The sequence below is a fragment of the Engystomops pustulosus genome, chromosome 7, assembly GCF_040894005.1.
Source record: "Engystomops pustulosus chromosome 7, aEngPut4.maternal, whole genome shotgun sequence".
NCBI classification, from domain to species: Eukaryota; Metazoa; Chordata; class Amphibia; order Anura; family Leptodactylidae; genus Engystomops; species Engystomops pustulosus.
In genome coordinates, this window is record NC_092417.1 from 142572498 (window position 1) to 142590822 (window position 18325).

At 40.7% G+C, this 18325-nt stretch overlaps 1 protein-coding gene across 6 annotated transcripts in view; it reads right to left on the reverse strand.

Moving 5' to 3' along the window:
• Positions 1 to 18325, reverse strand: part of SYT7 (synaptotagmin 7) — a 298312-nt gene that overhangs the window by 110454 nt on the left and 169533 nt on the right. For 3 of the 6 annotated variants that reach the window (XM_072118060.1, XM_072118059.1, XM_072118062.1), the window contains 3 exons: positions 10214 to 10345; positions 9394 to 9609; positions 2389 to 2769 (listed from right to left, as the gene is read on the reverse strand). The exons of 1 other annotated variant lie outside the window; for it this stretch is intronic. In XM_072118060.1, the coding sequence (XP_071974161.1) occupies positions 2389 to 2769; positions 9394 to 9609; positions 10214 to 10345 (729 nt within the window). The remainder of the gene's footprint in view (positions 1 to 2388; positions 2770 to 9393; positions 9610 to 10213; positions 10346 to 18325) is intronic. 2 more of the 6 variants (XM_072118061.1, XM_072118063.1) reach the window with 1 other exon arrangement.

Consider the following 18325-nt stretch of genomic DNA (forward strand, 5'->3'; position numbering starts at 1 on the left):
CAAGTCTAACTTGCCTGGGTCATGTCTTATTGGTCTGACACATACAGTAGTAGGGCTACATTTCACAATAAAAGCCACGGCATCCACTGTTCTATGAACTCTACAACCTGTAAATTCCTATTCTCTTGCATTTTTCTACTAGACCCCTGTTGTAGGCCAAGTGTCACACTGCTCTCCTACTATACATTCCAAATTGAGTAGAGTATTGAATTCTGTATTCCAAATCTTGTATATAGATGATCAGGGAACATCATTGGGGAACCTTTTAACTCTCATTATACATATTAGATCATCCGCTCTAGATGACTTGCTCTTTTTTAGGCACCAAGCTCGATGCAGCTTTGTCAGAGACCATAGATACAATTTGTAGACCCTGAACCTATGAGAAATGTGTAACAGGCCACTTAACTACCATGTACTCAACCAAAACAAAAAATGTAGATGGCTTTTGAATTTTTTTTGGTTCTAGGGAAAAAGTTTAGCAATATTTTGTGCACCACCTGTAAAACGACAAGGTCCAACTATGAGAAGACAGTGTGCAGCATTTTCCCTTGAGCTTGTAAATACTCTGAATGTTCCTTAGAGAATTACAGGTTGTGTCTATAAAGAAATAACAATCTGCAATATGATGAATTTTATAAAAACTGATAATTTCATGACTGTGTATTCTGAAATTATAGTAGTCACCTGTTGGGTAGATCTAATTATTCTTACAAGTACAATATTTGTAATGATAATTACAGTTTATGTAGAGGACGATTGGAGCGCTGCTTCAATTTAGATGAATAACGCTTTAGTTCCTGTTTTAACCTAATAAAAACATTATTGAAACTGAATGTGAAAGGTCTCCTTTAAAGGAGTCACCCTCGTAGATAAGTACACTGAGCTGGAAATCACTGCACGCTTTTAAGGCCACTTTCTCTGCTTGATAACAAATTATCTAAGATATGTAATTATAGATAATGTATACATGTATCAGTCAACAATCTGACAACTAAATCAATTTGTGTAAATTGTTTTTCCGAAACAAATTTGAGTTTTTAAATGATAGATGTTTGCAGGTCGGTCTGTATTCTCTGTTTTATCATAGAGATCTAAAGAGCAATCGTAGCCCTCGGTTGATACACATGAGCCAAGAAATGGACTTATAGAAGTGAAATGTTATTTTGGCCACTTATTTTAGTTTATTTGTACGTTTGTTTTCTAGAGCTGACTTTTTGGCTTTGCTGTCTAGACTGGATAAATGTCAGCAGAGTCATCATTAAAGGGGTAAGGATTTAAGCTCTATTGTGCAGATGAAAGCCTAGATGTGGGTGTACGCAGGCAAAAGTCCTACCCAGTACCAGGCTCCGATAACATGTTGATTGTTCATTGAATTTAAGGGACAATGATCAGAAGTATGGGCCAATTTTCTGTTGGACTTTGCACGTTTTTTGGAATGCAAACTGTTTGCACATGTTATTAAGAAGTGCCTGCGGCTCATTTGTGTCGCAGCTGCATTATACCCAGCATGACACACAATTCTGCACATAAAGGGGCGTTCCGGTGCACAGTCGGACCGCCCCACACATTTATCGGGCACAGTCTGACATAAATGTGTTCACACCTAACGTGCGTTGGAGCAGTGCAGTGCAGAATCATGAAGAACAAGTGCAACAATTCCTGAATCTGGCGCCCCCTGCACACCATACAGGCAAACTGCACAAAGTATTAATTACATATTTGTTTTGTCATAAAATTAGCCGATAAATGACTACAAGTTAAGCTCCATATGCATAGGGTGCATTCTGCAAAATCTTTCCTGCAGTTCCTTATGCTTTGTGACTTCAGCTAACAAACTGGATGGGGGCACATTTCAAACACCTAAATCTCCTGCACCCTAGCAACTAGAAACACATATTAAACAGGAGAATATCCACTTTAATATGATATGAAGGATTGTGTATGGATGCTTCACAGAACCGGAGATATCCACAATAAAAGTTACAATCTTGGAAATAGAAAGCTGTATATAAAATTTAAAATTTTTTTACTACCACCTTATTAGTATATATCTCTGGTTCTGTGAAGCATCCACAAACAATCATATTATGTTAAAGGAGATATTGTACTTTTTAATATGCCACCAGAATAGTGTTTCTAGGTGCCAGGGTTCAGGAGATATAGCCATTTGAAGTTGGCCATTGTCATGAAGTTTATAAACGTCCTTTCTGCACAGGGCATGTGAAAATAGGACGTATTTAGCTGTATGGTTGTATGTCATGAGGGGGTTAACATAATTATCATTGTAACTAATTTACCTTCTAAGCATGGAGTAGAATGGAAAGGAAACAAGTGAAGAATGTCAGGAAAAAATGAGTAGTTTGTAAGAAATGGACAGTGACTTACAGGAAAGATTTCATGTCCAAGCCACGATTTCGAATCTGACCAACCACATGGTCCCAGCTGCCTGGGTTGGACCGGTTCCTGATGCCAGCTGACCTGTACTTGGATCCGGCTGAAGGTGGGGGTCTGGTCTGGGCCGTGCGTTGGGAACGAGGATTGCTGGTGTTACTGCTGCTGGATGATGGAGGTTGTTGTTGCAGCTGGAGTTGCCCCAGGCTCTGGCTGGTAGTTGGCTGGCAGTGATTGTGCTTTTGGTGGAGGCTGAGAGGTTGCTGAAGACTCTGTTGGCGAAGCAGTGTGCGAGGGCGTTGACATTTCAGGTCTCCCCCAGAGATGGGAATGTGATCAAGAGTAGTGGCTGCTGGCAGAGTAGGATCTTCATAACTTAGACAAAGTGTAAAAGAAGAGAGAAAGGAAAAGGTGAAGGATAGACAATGCAGTGGGGAAAGTCTATACCAGAGAGAAGTCAGAATGAAGCATTTAGTAGAATCAGAAAAAAAGGAACATGACAATGGCAATGGCCATTATTTTTAGAAAAAAATGTTACCATAGAACACTAATTTATGCTTAACTTAAAACACTAACATTTTTTGTAACATTGGTGCATTGGCCAAGCAGGTCTTCCAGTGCAATGTGCGGCAGATTCATCAAAAGGTTAAAAGCCCTTATAAGGAATCTGCTGTTTCAACTTTCACATTTTATTTAAGGGAAGAAAAACAAAGAAAATGGGATCTTAGTGAGGGCCAGGATTTTAAAGACGAGCCCTCTCAATAAGGCTGTTCCTTCAGTAAGAAGCAACCAAAAGGTTAAATATTGGTTCTCGCCAAGCACTTTGTATTTTGATGCACATGTGCCACATTGCCAGATGGTGAGTAGGTTGTCGGTGAAAGCTTTATATAGCATCTCTGTAAACTCATAAGTATTCTGGGATCGGGATACAACTCTAGGATGCAGCTTTGGGTACGTAGGTGAAGAAGAAAATTAATCAACTACTGTGGCCAGATTCAGGTTTTACATGTAACATAATCAGAAAGTCGAACAGTATAACAAAAACCAAATCTTTATATTGATGAAAAAAAACAAGAAAAACGGTTGGCTCTTGGAAGGCCCTGCCTTGAAAAACACTAATGCAAAATAAAAAATTTCTGTTTTAAGAAAAACTAAATGGCCTACACTGTCTTCTACACTGAATAAAGATTGTGTATTAATTAAAGGGACATTCTGACTAAGTGTATTGATAGGACATTCAAAGGAGATGCCATAAAGTATGGTCTTCTATTGCTAACCCTTCTTTTGTTAGAAGTGAAACCTTCACAAATGCTATATCATTTCTATGTATCCTTATTAATAAGAATTTCATAAGCTTCTAAATATTTTAGGAAATCTATTCAGTAAATTCTCCCAATGTACTTAAAGGGAACCGGTCAGGGTGATTTGGCCCACTCAACCATCCACAGGTCCTTATGGAACTGTGGTTCAATTGTCATAATAAAATAAACTTTTTACTTTCCATGTTCCTCGTTCCCTTGGCACCTGCACCCTGTGGCAAGTGAAGCCGGCATAGTACACTCTAGCTTCACTGCGTAAAAACAGTAGCTACAGCGCATGCGTAGTATCCAGGCTTCACTTCCAGCATCACAAAAGGATGTGACGGTGTGGGATATGAAGATGTGAGTCTGATGTGCCGCATTTTTAATTTTTATTTTTTTTTAATTATGTCCACATACAGCCTTAATACAGATATATTTGGGACCCTAAACCACAGGTCAATAAGCACCTGACCGCTCCTCTTTAAGTTTCAATCTGAAATATTACATGATGAAAAATGTCAACTCATCTGAACGGAAAGCTCTCTGTGACGGGAGTGTAAATGCCAATTTAATAAAAAGTGCTCATTTCAATCAGTGACGCTGAAGAAGTGTCTACAAGTATCTGAGGTTATAGAGAGAAGGGAGACTGCTACCAAATCAGTGCAACGCTGGGCACAGGCTAGTACGTGGCTAGATACTAGAGCTGATTGGAAATAGAAGTTATTCTCTCCATGCATCATGTCTGTATCTTGGGACTTGTAACCAGATGTCCACTTTACCCTGAAGTAATGACATCACTGGGGCAAAGGAGGACAGCGCTGCAAACTAAGGCAACAGAAAAAGAGATCACGCTATTAAAATGGACTTGTCTAAAAGTGCTAATCATAATTACATTTGCATTTTATTTTATTAAGTGTTCATTAGTTTAATTTGCCTTCACCATTAAGAGAACCTGTCAACTTCATAATGCTGTTTAATCATCAGACAGAATGTTATAGAGCAGGAGATAATTAGCAGGTCTTGGGGGGGGGGGGGCATATTTTAGAACAGGAGGAAATGAGTGGTTTTATCATTAGGGCCTATTTACAGGCAGTATGTTATAGAGCAGGAAGAGTTGAGTAGGATGCATAGACGGACATTTAGAAAACTGGCATAGAAACCCTGAAATAATTGAATTGCCTTGCAAACCGTCAGGCAATGCGATCATTAACCCCATTCACCAGCTCCTTGACATGGAAGTGGCGTAACTTAAAGATGACGGCCCCAGTGCAAAGTCTGTACCAGGCCCCTAACTATAATCTATGGTACATAATACTAGTCTCCTCATACGGGACATTGACACCTTAAGGGGCCCCCTAAGCCTCTCGGGCCCGGTTGCGACCCCACCCTCAAGTTACGCCCCTGGTGGCCAGGGCTGGAGTGGGCTGGCAATCTTCATATGCATAGGGAGTTGAGCAGGTTTATCTGCTGGCTGGGTGTTATAGACCATTTTCGCAGCGCAGAGGCCCTGATAAACATGCCCATAGTTTCCTTACAAACGGCAGAGCTGATTAATCTAGTTAATGGGGCAGATAGAGGAGGAAATGATTCTCTCTGGGCCACAGTTATTATTAGTACGGGAAGTATGCCACACTAGAGTGCACCCTGTGGCACAACCTGCATGCACCCAAAATGTTTAAACTGAGTGCACCAGTTTTTTTGGACCCACAATGTGCAACTTCCAACATAAATGTGGTGGTCAGTGCAAATGCGCACCAGAATGCCCCCTTAAGGTGCACAGTGTTATGTTGCAGCTGTGACACAAAACTGACGGAAACACGTTTTCCCAAGTTTGCACATGTATTTATGTGCGATCTATACCAGAATACTGGCGCAGATTGCTTCATAAATGTGGCCTCTATGTGTAACTGTAAAAAGGCCACTCCTATGGCTAGAATAACATTATACCAGATGCTAAGGACACACCAGGTGCTACAGACATGCTTTGCTCATTGTAACAGCTCATGAAGCTACAGAACTCAGGAACTCTTGGGTATGTAAACTGAGGGGATAAAGAGTTATGTGCCATGTAAACCTTAGGGGACAAGGATATGTGGGGTATGCAAACTGAGAGGACTCGGAGCTGTGGGGAATGTAAGCCGAGAGGGAACTCCAGCCGTCCAAACCGGGTCACAAGCAGGGAATAACTTTCCACTGCATGTAAACTGAGAGGATGTACAGGGCCATCTGCAACAAACTCACATACAATGTATACAGACACCATATACACATCACAGATACTGCATATATACATCACAGTATATGTTACATACATAATATGCTGGACAATGTGCAGTGCAATATAGATATAATGGTGCACATCCTCCATTCTTTATTGTATCAGGTCGGATGACGGGGCCCCCTGACACTGCGGGCCCCATAGTGGCTGCTATGGCTGCTACCGCTATAGTAACGCCCCTGCATGTAAAGTTAATAGATGGGGAGCTGATAGGTCATAGTAACCTAAGGGGAGGTGAAGAGCATGGGCATGGAAGCTGAGAATTTGGGAGGAATAGGCAGTGTCAGGTGTTTGGTGTTAATCAGGGTTGGATGTCACTCAACACATGTAAGTTTGTCCATCTTTTTCCCTTATAATAGTTTGGAGGTTAAAAAACAAATGCTTAACCGCAAAGTGAAACATATCCTACAGACAATAAAGGTGAAGTTTCTTAACTAAAAAGTTAATATTTTTTCTTTTCAATTTGAACAAACAAATTGCCAGTGTCATGGACATAGATGAACATTATAGAGTTTGTGGAGTCCAGTACAGGTCATTCCGAATATTCACACACAATTCCCTGCTGCGGATTGCTCTTTAGGATTTTAGTTAATGAGTTATAATGATCTTATTAACATATCGTCTTGTCAGCCCTCACAAATGTTTTATGTCCTCTTTGTCTCCAGTCACTATTATAACCTGTTACGAAAACTGCGACAGAGCTGCATTGATGAGAAACATTAGCCTTGCCAGGTTTGGGTCCAGAACGTACAAATGGCATTGATTTCAGCCTTTGAATGTTGACAACAAGGTATTAGATATATCGGCATACTGATCAGGGGCTGCGTAGTGTGATAGAATTTATACACGCCGGTGCCAGAATTATTTGGCATTTATTGGCTAAATTCAATTGTCATCTGACCTCTCTGATGAGCCTTTGCTGCCTTGCCTTGAGTGCTGCAGACTAGTCATAGATTTTAGTAATTGAACAGCTTATTATATGCAATGTAAATTATTGAGATGACTGCATTACAGGGGATGTCTATGGTTAGGAAAGGCAGGGTTGGCTCCAGGATGCAGTAGGCCCCTAAGGGAGAGCCTCAGTGGGCCCCTTTGCAGTAAACTCATGTGGCGGCATTAAAAATTCAGAAACTAAAACAGTTTCCTGTTCCCTAATATATTCACTAGTTTATTATGCTATTAGCATCCATGTGCCATGCTTGTTCAGGGGCTTTCTGGTCAAGTTTTATCCACTTGAACACAAAAATAAAAAAAGCACACCTTTTGACACCCCTTTTTAATGATCACATGCTTGAACCTTATTTAGACATCATGCACATAACCATTTTTGTGGGTCATGAACTAAAAACATCAACTAATTCACAGTCCCCAATGAGGTCTATTATGCACTTTGAGCATGGCGAGCGCCTGTTCCTCAAATTATAGATTTGAGACCTATTCCTGCCCAGAATTTCGGGGTGGTCAATCATTTCTTATATAGTGGAGCCGGGTGAGCAGTGATTGCCTACCGATCTCCAGCTGTCCGAAACGGATTGCAAACAGGGAATCACTTTCCACTGTTTCTAACTTGTATGTGCATGAGGCCTTAGAGGGGTTTCACACAAATGTGCACCCAGCTGTTTGGCAATGAAGTTTTTTATAAGATATGGCCTACATTGAGGATTTTTTTTTTAAATTGTTAGTGATTTTTATATTTTTCTAATGCACCTTGCTCAAAGTACATTTTGGAGTTCACTATAAAAAAATAATAATAATGTCTAAAAAATTAATGGTCCATTGTTTATGCCCTGGGTGTCATCGTCATGTGCAGTTGGCCTACAAATGGGGCTATATAACCATAGTCATTTGTGTGAACCCATTGAATTACATGTGGCCATGTGCTAGCCATTGAAACAAAGGCTTACAAAGAGCCCAAAAATGGGGGACATGTATTATCGTATCTGCGCCTAAACAATGCCGGGATCTTTTGTTTTTTTGGGTGCAGAATTGTTGCGGATCATTCTTAACGAGTTTGCACCAGAAATAACAGATGTTTCCGACTATCCCGACTCCTCCGGGATAGTCGGGAAAAATATAGAACATTTCCAGCGCCATCCTGTGCCCAAATTAATAGATGCCCCTCTGTTTCTGAGGCCGTTCCATTCCTAGAGAACATGCTCCATGGAACATGCAGAGGGAGTGGCCTGCTCATGAATATATCAGACTTATAAACTATGGGGGTCATTTACTAAGGGCCCGATTCGCGTTTTCCCGACGTGTTACCCGAATATTTCCGATTTGTGCCGATTGTACCTGAATTGCCCCGGGATTGTGGCGCACGCGATCGGATTGTGGCGCATCGGCGCCGGCATGTGCGCGACGGAAATCGGGGGGCGTGGCCGAACGCAAACCCGACGTATTCGGAAAAACCGCCGCATTTGAAAACCGAAAAAGTGTCGCTTGGGGAGCGCTTACCTTCACCTGGTCCGAGGTGGTGCATTCCGGCGCGATGAGATGACTTTCAGCGCAGCAGCGCCACCTGGTGGACGGCGGAGGAACTACCTTCTTAAATCCCGGCCGGACCCGAATCCAGAGCAGAGAACGCGCCGCTGGATCGCGAATGCGCCAGGTAAGTAAATTTGCCCCTATGTGTCTGGTGTATTTTATCAACGCTATTGAAATTTAAACAAGGAAATCTTTATTTTGCCGTTTTAGCAACTAATAGAACGGATCAGCTGTAATACGCTGCCCTTATTAAGCTGACAACCCCTTCTATTTTTAAGAGTGACACTGTTTCTGGGAAAAAGCAGATCCTTTTTTTTCTAATCATAGAGATCTCTTAAAGGATGAGTATGTGTAGCAACCACTTTTCTAACTGCTCTTTAAAGAGAGGAAAATCATTTTGACAGCAGTCACATCAGACCATTCTCATCTTGGCCTGAAATATAAATCAGAATTTTTAACAAATACAATTACATAAAGAACCTACTTGAGGATGTTCTGACTATAAAATCTGCATACAAAGGATGCAATAATGCTAAAAGTAATCCAAACCTCAACATCATATTAATATTAAACAGGATTGGGCTGTATGATAAATGTTTCCTGAACATAACTGAATGTTCTATGCATGCATATCACAGAAATATAAAGATATGATGAAAAGATTCTATCATACTTATTTGCTGTTTGTTCCTATTTCGTCTTAATAGATCATCAGCATAGAATTTGTGAATATTTTATTGTAATGTTTTCTTACTTCTTCAAGGTCACCCTATATTCTATGGAAGTACATTTGCACTCTACAGATGCTACTAATTGTCTATTTTTTGACTCAAGGAGAAAATGTGGTATCAAAGATATTATAAGTTGACTGGAGTTGGTGCAATAATATAGGTTTTGGCTTCTAGGAAAGAGTTTTTGAACTTTTCTAACACTCACTTGGTTCTGAGATTCCCGGATGCCATGTGGCTCTGTACGGTGTGCCAACGACCTCTTCCTGGCTTTCCCAGGCCTGGTTCGCTGTGATGGCTTTGGGAAGACATACTGATCTTCATGGTTTCACTTCGAAACTGCTTGTCCCCCATCCGGCCATCTTTATCCAATAAACCAGAGGTGCCACATGCCGCTGATTTACTACCAGACAATACTGTGCCACTGAAATATTCCCACGTGAAAAGAAAGGACACGCAAAGGTGAAGACAAAAACACACAGTGGGGGGATAAACATATACACACACAAAGACACCAGAAAAAGAGAGAAAGAGAGATAGGTCAGCACTGCAAACCAGTAGCATTATACAACATATACAAAAATAACCCAAAGCATCTTTCGTTAGAAGAGGGAGGAAGACGGCAGCCCGGGAATGATGACGGTAAAAAGTTCCACATCTCAAGAAACAACATAGGGTTAACATGGAGAAATTCTGTCGGGAAAGGCACCAGACAGCTAGCCAGCCACAGGAAGAAAGAGGCGTGTTAGTGAATCAGACCACACAGTGCGGATGTAGAGCACACTCTGCTAAAACGGGCAACCCTTCCTGGCATAAAATGGATAAGGAGGAGAGTTTAGGGGAGGCTAGATAGTAGGCGTGTCCGTTAGTGGAAGCTAGGATGGGTTGCTCGTCTCCATGGCTTATCCGCCCATGGGGGTGAAGTGGAGCGAGGGTTAGAGGAGCAGGTGGGAGGAGGCGTGTGAGAGGAGTTGGGGAGTTGTACATACTCACTACATACGACCATACCAGGCAATTGAAAGACTCACTTGAGGGCCAGCCTTGGGTCACCATAGGGGGCGTAAGGTGAAATGTTTAGGATAAACTCCTTTGGAGGGTAAGAGCTCCATTTCTGGTGGGCTGTGCTGTCATTGTTATTCCAAAAGTCTTTGTCTAGATCACTAAATTGGCAGAAAAGAGAAAAACAAAAAAGAAATACTAGAAAAAGCCTGAATCCCTGGTATGGAGCGAACGAGGAGGAAGGGAGTTAATGTCACAAAGTGGCCTGGAAGTGTAGGGAGAGACATGGAAAGGAGAAAGACGTTTGTTTGTTAATTAACGGATCCAGGTTCTCTGGAGGAGAGGAGGGAGGCAAGAGTTTAATATAGCAAGGTTGAGTTGGCAGAGCGGAGCAGATCCAGAGAGCTGAAAGAGAGGGAGGGAAAAAGAAAGCATTGATTATGTCACCGAGAAGTGTCACCTCTTCCCACTCCTTTTGGTTTTCCCTGTTTTACTTGTCATGAACCCAAATTAATTACCGTTCCCTGTGCAACATTCTCTGCACTCAGAAATTGAAAGAATAGGTATCTTTAATTAAGAGGACCTGGGGGTTGTAGAAAGCCTCCTTCACTTATGCCATCTATAGGGGGCGTAGTGCAAACTTGGGTAACAACACCTCCATCTAAACAACAAGCTGTAGCGGAGTGCATTGCAGGTAAATGATGATCAGGGACTGATCCTCTTCCTCATTATAAAGTTGCAAGATGCTCGCTCACCCTAACCTTTAAATGGATTTTTTCAGGCTCTATAAATAGAAGCAACTTTAATTACGAGTCAGAAAAATTATTTCTGAAATGGCTAGTTATTCACCCCGTACTCCGCATCAAATTGCCTGTCTAAATACAAAGCTAAATCCTGTAATCTCAGGGATTGTCATTAGCAATCCCCTAACCCAAGGGGCTTAACAGAAAGGACAAGTGTTACGCAGTGATTTAACCCACCAAGAATTATGTGTTGTACAAGTTGATTTGGATGAGATAGCATCAACCCTTGCACATCTGCTTGTATTGCTTTAATTTCTTAATCGGTTGCTACTTTCTGCTTGTTTGTGGCGAGATACTTTGGTTTCATTGATGGGGAAACAATGATGTTGTCTTTGTTATTATACAGCGAGCGCACAATTAATCAACCTGAAGAAAACACGAGCGAGCGTCGTCAGATAACACACACTCTATCCGAGAAATATTTACTGCCACTTGTGTGCTGACTTGCAGGTGAGCATTAAGGATTTCAAAGGAGCTTTACGGGAAATATTTAGTAGAATTGTCCAGCAATCGAGCAGGAAGAACCGGAATTACATTGATACATGTGGATGTGAGGTTGTGTTCACATGTTGCGTTTGATTTTGAAATGCAATTCAAGCACATTAGGGAGGAGTTACTCCTGAACGCAGATGAGGTCAACAAGGCAAAACATTTCCAAAAGCAAACGTTTAGGTCTAAAACGATCTTCGTTAGGGAGTAAATCCTCCACAATGTGCTTGAACAACGCAATGTGTGAATGCAGTCTTACAGTCTAAAAACATTGACTTACAATGGCTGTACAAGGTTGGTTTGGACTAAGCCAGCATGTTACAATAATGCTGTGCACTGGCACTGGGCTCCAATTATTAAATCGTCAATAACTTTTTAACCTTTTTTGCCTAAATAAGTTATATGGTTAAATCCAAAAAAATGGTAACATTTGTTTTCAATCTTATTCTTATGTCTTATGGCTCATTCAGACGGCCGTGTTATCGCCCGGACTGGATCTCGTGCAAGCACAGGGCTGGGAGAGGAGGTTCGGAGGTGTGAGTGTTCCTTACCACCCTTTCTCCATAGGAACATGAGCAGCTGTGCGCAAAATATGGGATTATATTTTGGCAGATTTGCGATGCGGCCCCTCATCTTCCTATGTAGGGATGAGGGGTGAGGAGCAGGGGAGCGTCAGGGTTCCGTACTCAATAATTGCTGGAGGTGCAGGACGAGCATGCATCCTGCTGCTCTATTTAATTCTATGGTAGTGATTTTACAATTAAATCTTACCAGGTAAGATATAACTAATTATTAGAGCCTGCACAAGGAGAATATTGCAAAAAAAGATACTAGTCTGCTAGTTATGAGTAATGCAGCTGATTTAAATGCCAATATCAAGCAACTTTTTTTCTGAATTAAGCAATAAAACTTTTTGTTAGTAGTTTCTGTTGATCCAGGGACTTATTCTGACCGTCATATTAGGGGTCAGGAAGGAATTTTATCCTGCTTTTGGCCAATTGGATTCAGCCGTGCAGGGTCTTTGCCTTCTTCTGGAAAACCGCGGTATAATGTATGTATGTATGTAAGTTGGACTTTATGGACTGATGTCTTTTTCTAACCTTATTTACTATGATACTATGATAGAAGGCTAAACTCACAACCCCACTAGGACAACACATTCCCAGGGCTGTTGATAATCTGTGTGGTCTGTATATGGAGATATAATACGGTCACCATCCAGGAGCCCAATATACAACCAAGTAAAATTTCTCCATTGTACTCTGTATTAACAGAGAACTCCTCTCCTATCATTCTTATGGACACAGGACAATGCTTGGATCTGAGGTTAAAGACACCAACAGACACTGTCGGACTATGGTATATTTGTACTTTCTGAACAACCCAGACATACGGACATATAGCAATGCCTAGGAACTGGAGTTCTGAGATTCTACAAAAAGAAAGATGTGATTGCTCATGTTTTGCCAGTACATAACAAAATTAGAAAAGGTATAATTAATGTTCAGGATTACTGAAGCAGAGATATGTGGGCTGTTCATTCGCCTTCTACCAGTAGCTTGTTACATGTATAATAAGGTTTTTGTCTTATAAAAATTAAAGAAAAGTAATAAGGAACAAAAATGCAGCTTGTATAATGCTGACACATTGGACACAATTAGGGCAGCTTGGTGGGTAGCACCGGTGATAATTACCACCAGAGACCTGGGTTTCACTTTACCAGGACAAAAACTTAGTAGTTAGATGGATTCCTATGGTTTACCCCAATTCACACACTTAGAGTATGTGTTTGAGTGTAAGATATATACATTTAATCTGTAGACAAAAAAGGTAAAAAGAGTACGTAGACTTAACAAGGCATCATATATGACATAATGGAGGGAAACATAGGCTGAAATAAAGCATTATAAATTTGGATAATCTTTTTGTAGGTGAGAAAATATAGCTCACAGATAGATAGGAGTATAACTGTAGGATCCGACTACATTCAACTTTTTGCAGTCTGTAACAATGGAGACACAATGGGGCTCATTTACTAAGGGTCCTGCAGCCACACTTTGGTTGGATATTCCAACATTTTCCGATCCACGCCGCATTGCGCTGGGGATTGTGTCGCGATTGGATTTTGCCACATGGACGCCGGCTTGCACGTGACACAAATTGGGGGACGGGACTTCGGACAACCCGTCGGATTCGGACTACGCGCGGGATTTAACATTTCAAATTGTGTCGCAAAACACAAACTTACATGTACTGGGAATAACAGGGTGAACTCCGGGGAAGCAACGGATATATGAACTCGGGCGCACGAGCTACGTGAATCGCGCCGGACTTCATCTTCGTCGGACCACCCGGATCGGGGATCGCGACAGGACCTGGTAAGTAAATTTGCATTAAAGGGCATCTTACATTAGATATACTGAAGGAAGACTTTTATAATGTACTTACTCAGCGCCGTGTCTTCATTCTGATACTCTTTATATTAATCCTTGGAATGGGCCGATTTTGTAAAAAAATACTTTTATAAAATCAGGTAATGAGTCGGAGGCACAAAGGCTTACGTCACTAGAGCGCCTCCAGAGGCTAATAAGTTATGCACGTCTCACTGTTCTTTATACAGCCAGGTCCTGCCTGCAAATCCCTCAGACTGCCGGTGATGTCAGCTGGTAGATGTACTTTAAATACAAAACTTAAGACTTGTAAGTGGTCAAAAAGTAGCCCTTGATCTCCTTATTATCTCATGTATTGAGTACATATTAGGGGCAATGATAAATATGTATATATAGTGTAAACATAGTTTATACTCTTGAGTGTTTGAGTCGTATGAAAAGTGTTCTACAAATTCCACCTAATATAACTCTGACCTGTGCGCAATCACCCGCTCGTGAGGCCAAAGGTGTTCTCTCTGTAATACAAAGCAGAGATATTGGATCTTAATCTTTCTCCTGTCAGGATTTAACCAGACCCATCTCATGTGTTGTTAGGAGGAACCAGTATACACTTTGTATCTGGCTCTGGAGATGATTAGATATGACTACAGGCCAGCTCTGCCCCTTCTTCTCAGCCCTGTCAGGATCCCATTTTGCTGAAGCTTTGAAGTCAATTGGTTCTACAGAAAATTCAACCAGAAGTTCAAAGGCTCCCTTTGGACATTTTTTTCTGTTCTGTACCATAATTAATCCCCCAATTTCTCTTGTGGACACCCACTCTCCACGGGGCTTCCAAAGGCAGAAGAAGATCTAGCCCGACTGAAAGAGCTACGCACCCATTTCATTACCAAGTCCGAGAGGTCACTCACCAGCAGCTGCATTAGAACTTGTTCCTATTTTATTCATCCCTATACTAAATACCTATTACTAACAACTCTGTAGGGATGTTTGATAATGTAACGCACATTAGACCATTCCAAATTCCCTGCCAATTCCATTAACGGAAAAGACAGATCGCTATTTACCCAGTCCTTTTATAATATATCTCTGCCGTCCAGCTGACAGCATTACATTGGCATATGGATATTTAACAAAAAAATAGGGCGCACAATGGTCTCCCCAATGCCATCTTTGTCTGGTCAGGATGAATGCCTGGAACCTTGCAGTCACTGGAACCTCTTTTAACTATTAGCTCTATAGAAATATGCCCAAGTCCCCAGGATTCAATCATTCTATTAATGTTCTGTAGCGTGTTTGACACTGACTGATACCTTCTGCAGCTAATACAAGGATATTTCTTTTTGCATCAATCTGGTGCCGGTTCCCATAAGTAGATAACCCATGAATCCTGCGTTTAACTCTTTCTATAACCCAGGGCCTCTAATGCAGCAGTGTAAACTGCTAAAACCAACTGGGAGTACAATGCTTGGTGTCCTTGGACTGTAACAACATATTGGTTCAAGAGCTTACACTTAAGGATTAATAGTACCACTCAATGCACTTAAGCTGTTAAACAACACAATTGTTTCACAATGTGAACTATATCCCTGAAAACCACAACTCAGTTCCATTATCTATTGCAGATATATTGTAATATTATATTTTCTAGAAAGGCATCCAAGCCATTTATCCTTGTCACATCCTTGTGCCATAGAGTCAAAGTAGGTTGTTTTATTTCCCATAGCAAACAATATATAAAGTTTCAGCACCCAATATGTTAATTAGGTTTTCAAGTGTCAGTTGTGGCGTCAGGCGTTCTGCTGTAACAGTAACAGTACAGTGTACAAAATGTGGAAACTAACAGAATTGATTGCTCGTTGGTGGTGATGGTGAGAGAATTGTCTAGAGAAAAAATTCTGCATCAAAATTGGTGGAGTTAAAAGTATTGAAAGAATTGATTCTGTGGTTTCATGCCAGAGCCAATAAGGACTGGTTCCTTAACGGACTATTCCAATGGAGATTCTTAAATACACTCGGTATAACAAAATAACCCATTCTCTAATTCACTCTAATCAACCCTGGTGTATACAGTTTCAGTTGCCCTGGGATTTGACTGTTGATCTTCTGACTAGGGTCGGGCAAAATCTTCTCATAAATAGCTTCTACTATCTGCACGCTGCAGTGCTCTCTGTCTCCAGCCCCTCCATCCTGCATTTCAAGTCGAGCTCAGACACTGCCAGCAAGAAGCAGTGTGAGAAGACTAACTCTACAAGATAAGATCTCTAAAGCAGGGGAAGGAGTTATAGCAGCGCTGACTGTGTGTGTGTCATCGCAGAGATATAGTAGAGCAGGAGTGTCATTGTGTCTAATATCCATCTGATAGATCCCATAATCTCTCATCTCTCTTTTTTTATGTGTCAGATACTACTAGAATGTTCAGAAGCTAAATAAAAGTGTAATAAACCCTGTACTATGAAAATATTTTCAACACACAGCATATCACAGTACAGAGGAATCATGAAGTGTCTGCTAAGAGAGTCCTCACCCACACTCTGGAATCTTGCACTGACCATCACTAAAACAGCAATAACACTGCTATACAATACAGCAATATCTTGCTAACATCACTAGGGGATTAAAATTTGAGAACTATCTTTCATGGGAAAACCTCTTTACAGCGTTAAAACCAATGTTTTTCTTATTCTAGAAATGAATAGTTAAGGTAAAAATTGTGATATATTTCATTATGGAAAGCAGCTTCTCTGTATTTTTTGTGTTTTTACTTATGTGCTTAGCAGGGTATCTGAAACTCTTCACAGATCCATCCACCAGGCAGCTAAGGAGGCTAATGATTAAATCTTTCCATTCCTAAACCATATTTCCCAGATTACCCTTAGTAGAGAAGATGAGTCTATCTAGGGACTGGTTGTAAAAAGTTAAGTTATTAGGCACATTATCAGGTTAATTTATCTCTCATAAAACTTATTACACATGTGACTGTGGTAATCTTCTAGTACCCGTTATCCTTAGCCCCCATCTAAAATCACAAATTATGCTAATAACACTGGGAGTGTTACCAGAGGCCCTCTGTACTTTAGTTTCACAGGCAGTTATACTGTGCAAGAACACTTTACCCCTCCCTCACTGAAGCAGATGACGTTTCAGCACACATTGGGAGGGGGACATTCTCCTACACAGTGAAACAGCTTGTGAATTTGTATGCCACCAGTAACTTTTGTAGTCTCTTCAGTCTTTACCTCTATCATCGTCCTAGTAGTGAGTCTTCCACTGATCTGATATTGATAGTTTATTCGAAGATTAGGTCATTACTATCCTGATCACTTCAAACCCTTTACGTTTTTGCTATAGATTAGAAACATATGACCAATTAAAAAATCCTTTCACTCCTTCTGAAAATATATTGGATTTTGTTAAAAATTCGGATTGATCATTAATCATAATCTAATAAGTGTGTGACGTGCCGGGCATGATAATGGACTATGATGCCTCCTTGATCGTAACGCTTGTGTGTTTTCAAAGAATCAAGCACATGCGTTGGATGGGGTTCTTTAGGTGTTCGCTTTTTCTGTATGCGTTAATTAAGGTAACATCAATAGCATCTCAATGGATGTACATGTGAGTGTTTGTGTAAAATGACTTTATAATATCCAAAAAACGGAACATCAGGCAGGGAAAGCATTGCCGTCCTAGTCAAAGCTGACAATTTTCAATTAGATTTTAAGCAAGCTGTGTATGGATGTTGTGATTTCTCAGATACATCTGGCAGGGCACGGTGCCAGAATTTTCCCTATTCCCCAGGAATCTGTCTCTTCTACCCATCTGCAACCCAGAGGAAATGTTGAAAAATTTAGCGCTTATAACCTTCTGAGTATTCAACTACTATCCATGCCTCTACAGTAGATGTTATCATTTCAATACAAACCAGAAAGATTTGGCTATTTTATCCACCTAGAATATGTTTAGGTATCTTTTAAACCCTATTGGTGTCATTTATTTTTAGTCAGGACATCTTGTGTGTGTCTCTTTTTTGCTATTTCCGGGTTTTGGACTTGTTTCCTTTATCTTAGAGGATGATATATCAAGCACTCGTGTCTGTTGGTTTTTTGCCTTTTTTTTTAAAGTTGCATGAAAGGTGCAAATTGTTCTGCAATCCCTTTCTAAAATTATTCCTTACGCCTGTTTGGGACTGGAGTATATTTAGTGCCAAAATTGCGCCATTTTAAAGTGATTTTGCACCAAAATTGTGACTTTTTTTGTACTTCCACATCTGCATTTTAAATTCTAAGTTTGCTAAGCAAGTGAGAAAGTTTGAGTGAAAATTTTGGCCGGAATATGCAAATGCACCCAGTAAAGTCACAAATATAACAGAAAAAAAGAGAAAAGCGTAAATTAAATGAGCCCCGATCACTGATTCAAATTAGGGCTCTTCACAATGGTTTTGTTTTTCATAGAAATCAAT